This window comes from Bombus fervidus, chromosome 6, assembly GCF_041682495.2.
Source record: "Bombus fervidus isolate BK054 chromosome 6, iyBomFerv1, whole genome shotgun sequence".
NCBI classification, from domain to species: Eukaryota; Metazoa; Arthropoda; class Insecta; order Hymenoptera; family Apidae; genus Bombus; species Bombus fervidus.
In genome coordinates this window covers 11,489,691-11,503,743 of record NC_091522.1, presented here as the reverse complement: position 1 = coordinate 11,503,743, position 14,053 = coordinate 11,489,691, and the positions used below count along the sequence as shown (strand labels likewise).

Here is a 14,053-nt window from a genome sequence, read left to right as displayed (position 1 = left end):
GTTAATATACTTTATTAGTTGATATACATATATGTATGTATAATATTATATATATATATATATGTACAACTGATTTTCCATAAATGGCTTTTTTGTAATAAAATAACATGCGTAAATACGAAATCTAAACATTACTTTTATACTGTGTTAAAAAGATTAACTGCATATACATTATTCAATCCATATATGTTTGTATTTAAGAAACAGATTATTTTTCAAATTTACAATAAGAAATTGTTATGAATTAATGAAAAATTTTCGATATTAAGATATGTTAAGATTGGTTCATTAATGTTAAAATTAATCATAATTTCAAAAGAATAGGAGGGGTTTCAGGTATTTCTATGGATTCAAATTCTTCTGTTTCTGAAATGCTAATAAATTATGCTCTATTAAAGCAGTATTGATATATGTGTGTAATTATATACTACTTTATAAACTTTATAAATAATCTTATATATAACTTTATAAATAATTTTAATGAACGCATGTAGTGAAATAAATTGCATGCTGCAGAAAAAATTTGATGAAAATTTAGTTCAGTATTTATGAAAATATGCTTTGTATGAAAAATGTTGAAATAATCATTTTACTTACTTTTAATTTCATATATTTATGTATATATATAAACGTATTTGTAATTTTGAGTTATAGATATCACTAAAGCATTGAAAGAAATCAACCTCACGTAATTTTCGCATAATGTATTCATAGTACTTCATTCTCTAATAAACATGAGATTATGTAAACATTTCTATTACAATAAAATGTTATATTAGGTTCTTTCTTTTATGTAATATCTTTTTATTTGTCTTCACATGTATCTTCTCTATATAAATGTATCTCCTTTGAATATATTCTCATGAAATTTGCTTAATTTTTTCTTCCTCCTCCGTCGTCTTCTATTTTCTATATAAAGGAAGTTAATGTCTTAATTTTTCTATATAATAATATCATGTAAGAAATGTTTGTTGAAGATTTGCACAAGGAATAAGATTACTTCTAAAATTAAATTTATTAAAACTATGATAATATAAAAATACATTTTAAAAAAATTTAATAATTTTACAATAAACACCTTTTTGTACAAAAAAGAAATGAATGATTAAATTTGTATTATCAAAAAAGAAACATCACAATATCCATAGCGCATTTTTTACATTATTTCTTCTCAGCATTACTTGAACGAAATTAATCATATTATTTTGATATTTCTATATATAAAATAATTGGAGAAAAACTTAATTTTGTAAATGCTTTGCAATAATTTATATGCATAATTGAGACGAATCGTATACCTTTCTGTTTAGCAATTTTAATGTTCTTTTCCATTTCTGCTTTGTATATTTCTTGCTTTCTCTTCATCATAACGTCACGAGCAGCTGCTATTTCGTCTTCTAAATACCATCGAAGAGGTCCTCTGCATCGTTTACATATCATTAATTCACCCAAAGTTTCAATGCCTCTATCTCTATCTGGGGTTCTACCTTGGGTTCTATCTTCAAGGACTTTTACAGTACCCTCAGGTCTGGGGGTCCGGTACCTACGACGTCGATACGGTTGGGCATACGACTGGTTGCTCCAAATAACTTGTTGACCACTTCGATATTTACTCCGAAGTCCACCTCGTTGAGCATTTCTTTGGATACTTCGTTGTCTGAAAGATTGGATGTCGTCATGTTCTTGAAGGCGGAATTTAATATCAGGTCCTCCTTCGAGTGGACCGCTTGAAGGAAAAAGTGGCTCGGGCTCTTCTTTTAATGCGAATAATTTTGGATCGTAGTCTTTGATATCACAACAAAATCCATAAGGTTTTACTAAAAAATCATGCTGTGATGTACTAACATTAAATTGTTTTACTCTGCTCTTTTTCATGTTTTCTTTTTGGTAATTTAATATTGACGTACTTTAAATTTAAATAAAGAATATATTAAACGAAAAAGGGAAAAGAATCATATTGGGTTTTTGTTAGAAATAGGTTTGAAAAATTTGAAAGAACTATCTAAAAGAATCGTTGTTTTCGTGTTAAGTACGTGTAAGTATAGTAGTATAGTTCACGAATTGAACTTTATGTTAAAAATCATTATTAATAATGTATATAAACAAAATATTTTTATCTTAACTGGTTGGAAATTTATCATTTTCATCATGTCTTGTAAACAAAATTTGTATCTTCTAAATATAATTTACAATTAAAATAGGGTCAGTTAATATTAATATTATAAGTACATAGTTTTGTTTGGTTTCAATATACATATAGATTATAGACTGATATATTCCGCTAAAATTCTGTGTATATATATATTCTGATACATTTATACAGTAAACGGCGTTTGCTACATTTGCTGTAAACGAGTGGTACCATTTTAGAAAAGAGGAAACTATATATATACAATTTGAAAATTACTAAACAGTATGTGTGATTTTGAAACGTTACTCATAACAAGTTATTCATAAAATTATGAATTCCTCTACTTTGTCATCTGGAAGTTTGAGCCATTCACCGGGACAAAGAGCTTCGGAATCTCAGGATTCGGAACTAACCTCTGTTGGGAATCAAACTTCGAAAATTTTGAATCAAATGAAATCCGAGTTACAGGAGCAAAAGCAACAGGATCGTCTACTTCGAGAGTTACACTTAAAACGCGTTCAATCATTAAGGAAAGAATTGGATTACATTAAGGCAACAGAGTGGAGATACCAGTCAATTGATCGGTATATCTTAATTATTCGAAGTTTTTAAGTTGCAAATATCTTTTTATATACAATGTTTACGTGAATTTTAATGACAAAAATAAATTTTCATAGGTACATGGATAGATATAATAGAAATTAAATATGTTTTCATTTATATGTACCCTTCTAAAGTATGCTATAGGACATAGGTCATCCATTAAAGACGAACCAGATGAAGAAATAAACAATGTTATAGCTCGCATTGAAAATGTGTATAGAAAAGAAATAAAAGAAGATGAAAGTTTTAATACAGATGCAAGTTATTACAAAACAGGAAGTATTACTTTTATTGCCACAGATTACATAGTAGTTGATGACTTTTATGTTTATGATATAAAAAATACTTCAATAAGTAATTTAAAAGTAGGTGATAAAGTTTCTTATTTGCTCTCACCAGAGCAAGACAATCTAGAAAAGCAACATAAAATAAAAGAGATTTTTATATCAAATGAATCATGGGATAATGAAGTAGAACATTCTGAGATTGATAGTACCAAACCAGAAACATTAACAAGATGTGTAATTGGAAAAGTTACAGAACGTAAGAATCGACTATTAGTTGTAGAACCTGACAACATCACTGTTGACTTGAATAAAGTACAATCTGATTTTATCCCTGTAATTGGAGACTGGTTACAATTAGAGTCAGAAGTAGAAATCGATGAAATTTCTTACAATTTAAATGGAGAAATTTTAGAGATAAAAAAAATACAACCTCTACGATCAAAGTTAAATATTGGAACTGTAACTAGTTTTGATCCAATTAAAGGAGTTGGTGTTATTGAAAACAGTGTTGTATTTAATAGAAACATATGTGAAGCTGGCTACATTCCTTGTGTTGGTGATAAAGTAATAAGTGATAGTATTGAGAGTGACCAAGGACTTTATACATGGAGATCATTGACTGTGGTTCCAGTATTTCAGGCAAGTTTAACATTTGAAACAGAAAATAATTGTTTTACAATTAATTTTTGAGAATACATTAAATTGTATTTTCAATCAATTTTACTTAATGACAACAAGAAAGATTACTTATAATAAAAAGTCTAGTAAAATGTAATTTTACTAAAAATTAATTTTTTTAGGTCCCTAAAGAAGCTAATTTACCAACATTAAGTAATACTTCATATAAATTAAAAAAAGATTTAAATGAACTTGTAAAAAATAAATGCGGTATTGTTATAAGTGATAATATAAATATTGATTTAAATGTACAAGAGGAAAAAAATTTAACAATTACTATAGAAAATGTAGGTAATACTACTCATGTATTGCGTAAAGGTTGTTTCATGATAAAAAAAAGCCACTCTCAACTAATATTAATTCAACCAATTACTCCTAATACAGTTTCAGTATTAAATCCTTCTGATAAATTAACTTATATATTTAAATGTACAGCAAAATTTATTGGTATAAGCAAAGAATTATTTATCTTTAAGTTCAAAGATTTTGAAATTGGACGATTTTTTAACATTACTGTTAAACCTAAAACTATACAAAACAAGTCAAATTCTAAAAGTAGTAGTTCTAAAACTAATTATGTACCAGACCAAGATGAATGGAATGAAGCTACATACATTCCAGGTATTCGTCCATGTAAACCACCATCATTTATTAAAGTGCGAAGCATGATATACAAAATTCCTAAGCTTTATTGGGATGTAATATCAAAGTACATAAATGAAAGAAAATCACAAACTGAGTGGAAATATGATATAGAAAATGCTATACCTTGTTTGTCAAATAGACTTTCTTTTCAATCATATAGAGATCGGTTTCATTCTTTATTATATCTGGAAGAAATTGCTCAAATAATAAATATGCAACAATACAATATAAATAGCACAGTAATGAGACACTGTGGAGAATATTTGGTTATGGAAGTGCCAGGGCTTGCAGAGAAACGTCCTTCTCTCCTTGTTGGTGATAGGGCCATAGTATCTTTCAAGTGGGATAGTTCTCAAGGTATGTTATAAAATTTAAAATGAAATTACATTATGAAATTTTATACCATAATATATCTGATGTTTATATTAATCAATAATTATTATTATTTATTTTAATTGTTTTATACTTTTTTTATTTATAAATTTTAATGGTGTTTGAAATAGGAAAATTAAAATATGAAGGATTTATTCACAAAGTTACAAACTTGGAAATTTTTTTGAAATTCAATTACCAATTTCATCAAAAATATAATTATGAAGATTGTCAAGTAACATTTAAATGTTCACGATCAGCCATACAACGTTGTCATAATGCAATTGATATGGCTATAAATCGTCTTGGTCAGAACTTTTTGTTTCCCACTCATGTAATTGAAAAAGAATCTCAGTTAGATCTTGAAGAACTTGAAACAAAAGATAAGTCAATTTCTAAGTTACTAACTCGTCCACGAACTGATTCTATATCATCAGAATCTTCTTCCACTAGTACTACATCTACAAGTAATAAATCTAGTAATATGTCAAAATCATTTACAAAAATGTCAGTTGTACAACGATTATTTAATGTTGAACCTATTGAACAAAATAGAGAAATTACAATAGAACCTGATGTAAAAAACAAACAATGTATTGAAATAAAGAGTGAAGTAAATGTTACGAAAGATTCAATAAATACAGCAATACAAAATTCAAAAGAGACATCAATTTCTTCCTATAGTAGTGAATTACAACCAGTTATTTCACAAGTACGAAAACGAAAGTTGCTTTGGTTTAATAAAAATTTGAATCATTATCAAAAAGAAGCTGTAAGAAACATTTTAAAAGGATATGCACGACCATTGCCTTATGTAATATTTGGACCACCTGGTACAGGAAAAACCATTACTCTTTGTGAAACAATTCTGCAAATCTTGTCAACTATACCTGAAAGTCGATTATTAGTTGCAACACCATCTAATAGTTCAGCAACTCTTATAGCAGAAAGACTTCTCGATAGTGGTATACTTAAACCTGGTGATATGGTATATATTAAATTTACATAATCCCACTCTACTATAATTTTACGTGGATTTAATTTGAACTTTTAATAAATAACAATAACAGGACGAAAATAGTTTCACAAATAAATTTGAAGATAATTAACATTGATATTGTATTGATTTTTCATTTTTTTCATTATAAGTATCCATTTTATATTAATTCTGTTTACACATACTATTTTACTTGAAAATTGCAATAAAAGTATAAATTATAAACTTTTTAAATTTAATTTAAATACTTTTCTTTTTTTTTAGGTACGACTCATAGCTTATCATTGTTTGGGTAGTGATTCTATACCTAGTAAATTATTGCCATATTGTGCTACTGCAGAATTAGCAGATGAAACAACAATTGAAACACCAAAGTATAATGGAGTAGGACTAAAATTAAATTGTACTATGAGTATACTTGGACGTCATAGAATTACTATTGGTACCTGTACTGCACTAGGAATATTAAATAACATAGGCTTTTCTCATGGACATTTTTCACATATATTAGTTGATGAGGCTGGTCAAGCAACAGAACCAGAAATTATGATTCCACTTAGTTTTATTCATTGTGACTATGGGCAAGTTATTCTCGCAGGCGATCCACTACAACTTGGTCCAGTTGTACAAAGTGAAATAGCGAAGAATTTTAGTTTAAACGAATCATTTTTATCACGATTGCTACGTCATTTTCCTTATCAGAAAGATCCCAATGGCTTTGAAACATGTTACGATCCTCGACTTGTTACAAAGCTTGTTATAAATTATAGAAGTTTACCAGAAATACTAGAATTATCAAGTTCATTATTTTATGATTCTGAATTAAAAGCACAGGTACATTTATCTCTATATTATCGATGACTCATTTCTTAGGTTTATATTATTGTAATTAAGAAAAATAATGTTTTTAGATATCCTCTAAAACAAGCAAAGAAGCCAGACTTTTACAAATGTTAGCTACTGAATTGCCAAAGAGAAAGGATACACCACCAGCTATAATTTTTCATGGTGTAAATGGCGAAAATTGTAAAGATGATGACAATCCAAGCTGGTATAATCCTGAAGAAGCAACTCAAGTATATCTTTATCTACTAAAGTTATATAAATGCGGTATTACACCTGATGATATTGGAATTATAACTCCTTATCAAAAACAGGTAATATAATTGAACATAATTTGTCAAAAACATCTATAAAATTATTTTATACTTTATTCATTAATTACTTAACAGGTTCTTCAAATTCGTGAATTACTCATGGAATTAGATGTGGAATTACCAAAAATTAGTAGTGTTGAAGGATTTCAGGGTCAAGAGCGTAATGTTATCATCATTTCAACTGTGCGCTCTTCAATTAATTTTATAAATGAAGATATTAAACACTCTCTTGGATTTGTTGCATGTCCTCGAAGACTTAATGTTGCAATTACACGAGGTCGTGCTTTGGTTATCATTTTAGGAAATCCTACACTTTTAGCCCATGATCCTTATTGGAGGAGTGTTTTAATATATTGCATCAATCATGATTCTTATACTGGTTGTAGTTTCGGTTTTCCCGAAGATATAGAACATTCTTGGATAGAAACAAATGATTAGCTACTGATAAAATTAGCAACTTATTATTCATGACAATATTCATTAATATCGAGTCTTTTAATTTACCGAAATATCTGTTATTCAATCATAAAATTACATTTTCTCTAACATACAGTATTTTATGTCTATACATGTTTTTACAAAGAAATAAATGATACTGTCAATATTATTAGAATATGTATGTTGAAAACTATATTATTTTCGTATACATTAATGGAAATTTTTAATGTAAAATATCTATCTCTAATATTAAAATTGTTTAAAATGATAAGTTTATATTTTTTAACTTCCATTTATTTTGATAAGTTTGATTGTTAATTTCTTTATATCATTGTATGGATCAAAACAATATATTTATTTTTTAAGTTAAATAAAAATCTTTTGTTAGAGAGCTGACTTAAAGGTACTTGAAATGAGATACATTAAAAAAAAATTACTGAATTATACTTCTTTTTAACACGTTTCTTATAATGAAATGTGTCGATACATATTACAAACAGTACAATAGTTTTTATGTTGTAATGTACACACGTATATTTATACAATGTTCGTACAAATATATTTTTATTCATTCAATTTAATTTTTTTAAGAAAAATGTATGAATAAAAATATATTCGTTTTACGTTAGAAGTCTGGCTTCGTCTTACATGCATAGAATTGAATTATTTCACTCCGCGTGTTTCGCTTTTAGATTGGGGTTGAATTAAACAATTGGATGTTTTTAAACAATATCCCTGCATATTGCATCATGATGTCATAAGTCCAGATTCCACGAGATTTGGTACTGTAAAAAATAAAACAGTTTGCTATAATGTGTACAAGAAAAAAAAAAAACAAATTACATTTAGAGAGAGAAAATTCTTTTGCACTTTTGATCTATGCATATATGAATGATTTGATGAATGGATAATACCTTGGATATTGTATAGGATACGATTCAATTACAATGTAATTCTTAGTATAATAGCTTAATTTGAAAAAAATTAATGAACAAGTATTAGTATAATATGCCTCTCCTTTTATTCTCATTATATGAAAGTGAAGTGTATATTATATGATAATGTAATTGTTAAGAAAGCAATTATGTAATAATTAAAAAAATTTAGTAAAAAATGAATGAATATATAAGAATATTTATATGTAAAGTGTGATTTCTTGATGGAGAGAATCATAATCATTTTGAGTTAATCAGGTGACTGAAAAGAGCGAAAAAATACTGATGTATGAAAAATGATTGTGAATGATACTGACCTTAGTTAGTTCCACACTATACTTACAGGGTCTTGATTCTTAGCTTTTAATTTCCGTTCAATTAAATTTTCTAATGCTTCACTACGAACACTTAAAGTTTCAATTTTCTCCACTAATTGTTGATATGGAGATGCGGGCTGTCCACCCATTACAACATGCCCTAATTTGCTGTCTATTTTGGCATCTAGTCGTGCGTTACGAATTAGATTAACGATCCAACATTCTGCTACATCTGCTTTCATATTAAGCTTTTCTGCAAGCATTCTGTAATATAAAAATGTATTAACGAATTATGAAAATATATTCCAATATTTCAATGTACATAATTAAAAACAAAATTATTATATACCCAATACTTATACATTGATGTATTCTACAAAATGTTTCGAAGATCATTAAACGTGCGTTCTCGACAAATTCACTCAGTAACGCAATTAAGAAAAAGTCATTAAATACAACTGTTTGACATTCTTGTAGTTTTTGTCTTGCTCCATCAAAATCAAAATTGACATATAAATGTTCTAGAAATTCTGTGATGGGGTCACGATACGTATAAGATTCCTGTAAAGAATAAACAATTAATAAGTCTTAAGATTATGTGTAACTTAAAAATATTTGGTAAATATTCACGAAAAGAGAGCCATTTATAATTTCGATAATTCTGAAATATATTGTAAATCTTAGCATCTTTAATAATTTTTTCTTATGCATGTAACCGGCGATCAGCCTTAGTATTCGAGTTATATGCAAAAATATCCGGTCGCTCGGCTTTGTTTTTTAAGCTGAGTTGGATTACTATGTAGTAATATCAATCCGTTCGCCGGGAATAAATATAAATAATATTGAGCAACCGAATTAATATTACTATGTACTAACCCAAACCAGCTTGAAAAGTAGGGCAGAGCAACTGGATATTTTTGCATATAAATCGAAAACCGAAACAAACTGCTGGTTATATATATAAGGAAAAGTTGTTAGAAATGTTGAGCTTTACAACATATTTCAAAATCAGCAAAATCGGAAATGGCTCCTTTTTTGTGGATATTTACCAACTATTTTAATAAGGAATTACTACAAACCTGCTGTATTACTTTTACAAGATCTTTTAAGATTGATCGCCTGGAACGATTAACGATGACAGCAGCTGCTAAATATCTCAATATATGAGGACACATTGTCTGAATTGCATTTAGATAACTGTAAAACAACAAATCCGCATAATTTTATATGCTTTATCATACTTAGTACATTATGTTAGTAATATAATATTTATAAAAATATTCACATACTGTGGTCTATAAAGAAACATTTCTACGATTAAATCTCTGCCTTTCACATGATTAAAAAATACAAATAAACTCCAATGAATAAGCCATGTTCTTTGTTGTAATACTTGAAGAGAATTTCCTATGACATTGCTATCAATGTATTCTCTTAATTTGTTTACATCTTCTAATGCAGTTTCCCAATTTTGCACTAGAATTTCTGATGCCAGTTTGCCCCAAAGTACATTTAAATAATTCTAAAAATTACAAATGTCTGCTTCATTATCTTAAAAATAATATAAATTAATCTATTTGTATCAAACATATAACTATTATATCAGTACCTTATCACTTGGTGGCATTATAAGCATATAAAAATATAAATATGATGTAGAAACAGAATAATTGCCACATTCATAACGATATTTTGCTAGTTTCACGAAACTATCCATCATTTCCACTCTAAACTATAAAAAGGTAATATATGTAAATTAAAATAAATTTGATAAAATATATAAGAGATACATAAATACTATACATAACAACTTGATAGAAAAATGTTTTTTAATATTTTTTATGTTAATTTGTTAGATTTATACAAAAATAAGATACCATATGTGGTTACCTCAGATTCTTGAGTAAGATAATTGTTCAATGCTTTAGAATCTCGCATATTTTCCATTTTCTTCATAACTTCTTCATTATTCATAAGTTGCACAACAACAGACACATTATTTTGTAAAATACCAAGTTCTTGTAGTACATCTGCACGACGAGCTTTCAATTCCTACAATTTGAAGTTCTCAATCATGCTTGTTATTTATAAACATATAATTATCACTTATTAAATTTATTTGTACCTCTGGCACTTCCAAGTTAGGGTAAAGCTGTTTCCGAATGTCAATTGTATAATCTATCATATTTGTTTTGCTAAGAATATCGAGCTTAGCTTGAAGTAATTCGTCCTCATCGTAAATCTAAGAAGCACAAGTGTATTATAACCAAACTGTCTAAAGCAAAAATATTCTTTTTTTTTTTATTATACCTGTTTTGCAGATAGGAATTCCAAAAGTGGAAAAACTAAATGCCGGTCAAGATATTGACCTATACGTGATGTTAAATCGAATTTCGCCATTCCGTTTCTTAAGGAAAATCGAATTAAAGCGATTCTAACCACAATCTACGGGTAAGAAAGAAATTGAACACGCTCCACGTTAACGCCGAAGAACATAGAATATACTGAGCGGAAAGATTTAACCCAACAAATGGATTGTGTTATACGTACTATGATTTGTCAAATGATGTATTATAACATATCATATATCTTTAATTATTTTATGTTAATATAATATTTCTAACATAAATGTTAAATAGATAAGTAAAGGAATATTTAATATTCTATTAGATTTATAGATCAAAAGGTAAGTGGAGTCAGATACAATAATAGCATTTATAGATACATTTTTAACATAGTTTTATTATAAAATTTTATTATGAGTCTAATACTATAGTATATTAACGCTTTATATTTTTATAAATAATAATTAAATAATAATGTATTATAATTACTACTTATGTTTGATGAGGTCGAAATTTCGAATTAAAATGAATATTTCTAAAATAAAATTTATGGATAAATATATTTATATAAGAGAACTTTTTGAATAAAAAAGTTTAATGTGTCCAGTCCGTTTATTATCGTTCACACTTTCTTATATACAGAATATGTATTTTATGGTCCGTTTCGTGTTACTACTACATGTACATTTATAAATGTATAAGTATATGAATTGTTCCATGGTTCAGAAGTAAATTTCTGTACATTTGTATCTTCTGTTATTAGATTTTCTATATTTGCCATCAGTAAATACAAAAAAGCGAATGAAATGCCACCCAAAAAGGCACCTGCTCCCAGTAAGAAGGCGGAGCAGAAGAAGAAAGAAAAAGTTATTGAGGTATTTAAATACGAACATTTATAACCTCAAAATACCATATTCTTTATTTTAAACATGTATATGTACTGAGATTTCTTACTCTTCATATTTTTTCACTTAAATATTAATTTTTCTTCTAGGATAAGACTTTTGGTATAAAGAACAAGAAAGGTGCCAAACAACAGAAATTTATTCAGCAAGTAGAGAAGCAGGTAAAATCAGGTGGTGTTAATTCACGGAAATTAGAAGATCCTAATATTAAAAAACTTGAAAAAGAAAAAAAATTAAAGGAGCAGAAAGAATTAGCTCTCATATTTAAACCTGTGCAAACACAAAAGATAGATAAAGGTATTAACTGAGTAAGGTTATCGCAGCACTTAGTTAAAAGATATAATACAATTATCAAGAATTAATTGAATATATTAGCATAAGTTCTAATTTTCACAGATATTTTATCGTTTTATTATTTTTATTTTGAAAAAACATATTGGGCTCAAAATAATAATTATTTACTTTTTTGCAGGAACTGATCCTAAATCAGTAGTATGTGCATTCTTTAAACAAGGACAATGTACAAAAGGTGATAAATGCAAATTTTCTCATGATTTAAGTATAGAAAGAAAAGCAGAAAAACGTTCATTATACTGTGATATGAGAGATGATGATAAAGAAACTGATACTATGGATAAATGGGATGAAGATAAATTGAAAGAAGTTGTTGAGAAGAAGCATGGCAGTGGTAATCGTCCAACTACAGATATTGTAAGCTCAACTTCATAATATTTTGCTACTAGTTTTTTGAAAAACAACAGAGTAAATAATGTTTAATTTTAGATTTGTAAACATTTCCTAGAAGCAGTTGAAAAATCAAAATATGGTTGGTTTTGGGAATGTCCATCGGGGCAAAAATGTATCTACAGGCACGCATTACCACCAGGTTTTGTCCTTAAGAAAGATAAAAAGAAAGAAGATAAAAAAGATGAAATTTCTTTAGAAGATTTAATTGAAACAGAAAGAGCTAATTTGGGACCAAATCAAGTATGAATATATTTTAATAATCTGTAAAACAATATAATATAAACTTTTATATTTATATTTCATAAATATTTTTAGTATTTAATATATTTTCTTGAAATTTGTTTGACATTTTTTGGCAGACTAAAATAACATTAGAGACATTTTTGGCATGGAAGAAGAGAAAACTAAAAGAAAAGAAAGAGCAAGCACTGAAAGATGAAGAAAAAAGACGAAACGATTACAAAGCTGGACGTCAAGTTGGTATTTCTGGCAGAGAAATGTTCTACTTTAATCCTGAGCTTGCAGCTGGAGATGGTATTTTTCTTTATTGTTTTATATCTTACATATTTTATGCTCTTAACACATGTATAAAATTTACTTTGAAAATATTTTTAGGCATTGATGATGGAGATGAAGCAATATCTAGTTATGTACGCGAGGAAGATGAGACTGAAGAGAAAGTAGAATATAGAGAACTTGACATGGACAGACTCGCACTTGAAGCTAGTGAAATTGATACTTCTGGAATAACTGTAGCTGGTGCAGATCGGTTGAAAAATAATAAAGATATAAATAACGAAAGCGGCTCCACTGGTTTGTAGAAAATATATTCAATGTTTTAAAATAATATTTTGAGATTAATAGCTTATATTATTATGGCAGTTACCGTTGGTGAAGGTGCAGCTGCATTAGCAATTAATGAAAACCTATTTAAAGAGGAAGATTTAGAAGGCTTAGAAGAAGAATTAGAAGATTTAGATTTAGAAGAGTGATTCAAATATCATGTTCAAATTCTTCCTTTTACTCAGTGTCTTCTGTATCTTTACAATATATGTATTATTAAAATATTATACATACATTTACTAGTTCAAAATGTAATGTATCTTGTATATTATTTCTTACATCTTATACTCTATTTTCAAGCAATATACATACACACAATGTAATGTAAAGAGCTGGTCTCGTGCAAATTACTTGAAATTGAAATTAATGTATTTTAATGTAATTATGATTTTTAATTTTTTACGATAAAAAATATAATCGAATTCTTTATTATTGCATTCATAAGTTATTTAGTGTTTCTATGAGAAAAAGATATAAGTTGGAAAAGATATATAATTGTTACAATCGTGGAAGTATTTAAAATAATAGTTGTTAAATTACTTTTAATAACGTAATTGCGGAGTTAAAATTGATAGGTTAACCTGGTAAAATTGAAATTTAATGTGATAACGAGACTGGCAAATGGAACGAATCATATTCTCGAAAATATTTAC

General features: G+C 27.5%; 3 protein-coding genes across 4 annotated transcripts; 2 read left to right on the top strand and 1 right to left on the bottom strand.

The window, feature by feature from the left end:
* The first annotated feature begins 2,838 nt into the window (after positions 1–2,838).
* Armi (probable RNA helicase armitage) lies at positions 2,839–7,579 on the top strand. Its single transcript, XM_072005801.1, has 6 exons — positions 2,839–3,660; positions 3,822–4,701; positions 4,848–5,704; positions 5,978–6,547; positions 6,625–6,870; positions 6,946–7,579. The coding sequence occupies exons 1-6, from the start codon at positions 2,839–2,841 to the stop codon at positions 7,306–7,308; spliced, it is 3,738 nt and encodes a 1,245-aa protein (XP_071861902.1). The 3' UTR covers positions 7,309–7,579.
* Positions 7,580–7,736: 157 nt separating this feature from the next.
* On the bottom strand, positions 7,737–11,071 carry Eif3e (eukaryotic translation initiation factor 3 subunit E). Of its 2 annotated transcripts, none has more exons than XM_072005822.1 (9): positions 10,871–11,071; positions 10,686–10,802; positions 10,451–10,612; positions 10,170–10,292; positions 9,850–10,082; positions 9,640–9,757; positions 8,910–9,121; positions 8,561–8,824; positions 7,737–8,093 (listed from the first exon to the last, which is right to left on the bottom strand). In XM_072005822.1, the coding sequence occupies exons 1-8, from the start codon at positions 10,958–10,960 to the stop codon at positions 8,566–8,568; spliced, it is 1,314 nt and encodes a 437-aa protein (XP_071861923.1). In that variant the 5' UTR covers positions 10,961–11,071; the 3' UTR covers positions 7,737–8,093; positions 8,561–8,565. The 2 variants fall into 2 exon arrangements, with proteins under 2 accessions (XP_071861923.1, XP_071861921.1); XM_072005820.1 differs by having other exon boundaries at positions 8,587–8,824.
* A 513-nt stretch (positions 11,072–11,584) lies between these two features.
* LOC139987910 (zinc finger CCCH domain-containing protein 15 homolog) lies at positions 11,585–13,655 on the top strand. The gene is made up of 7 exons (XM_072004727.2): positions 11,585–11,780; positions 11,900–12,107; positions 12,283–12,521; positions 12,594–12,797; positions 12,917–13,091; positions 13,173–13,370; positions 13,440–13,655. The coding sequence occupies exons 1-7, from the start codon at positions 11,712–11,714 to the stop codon at positions 13,547–13,549; spliced, it is 1,203 nt and encodes a 400-aa protein (XP_071860828.1). The 5' UTR covers positions 11,585–11,711; the 3' UTR covers positions 13,550–13,655.
* Positions 13,656–14,053: the final 398 nt, after the last annotated feature.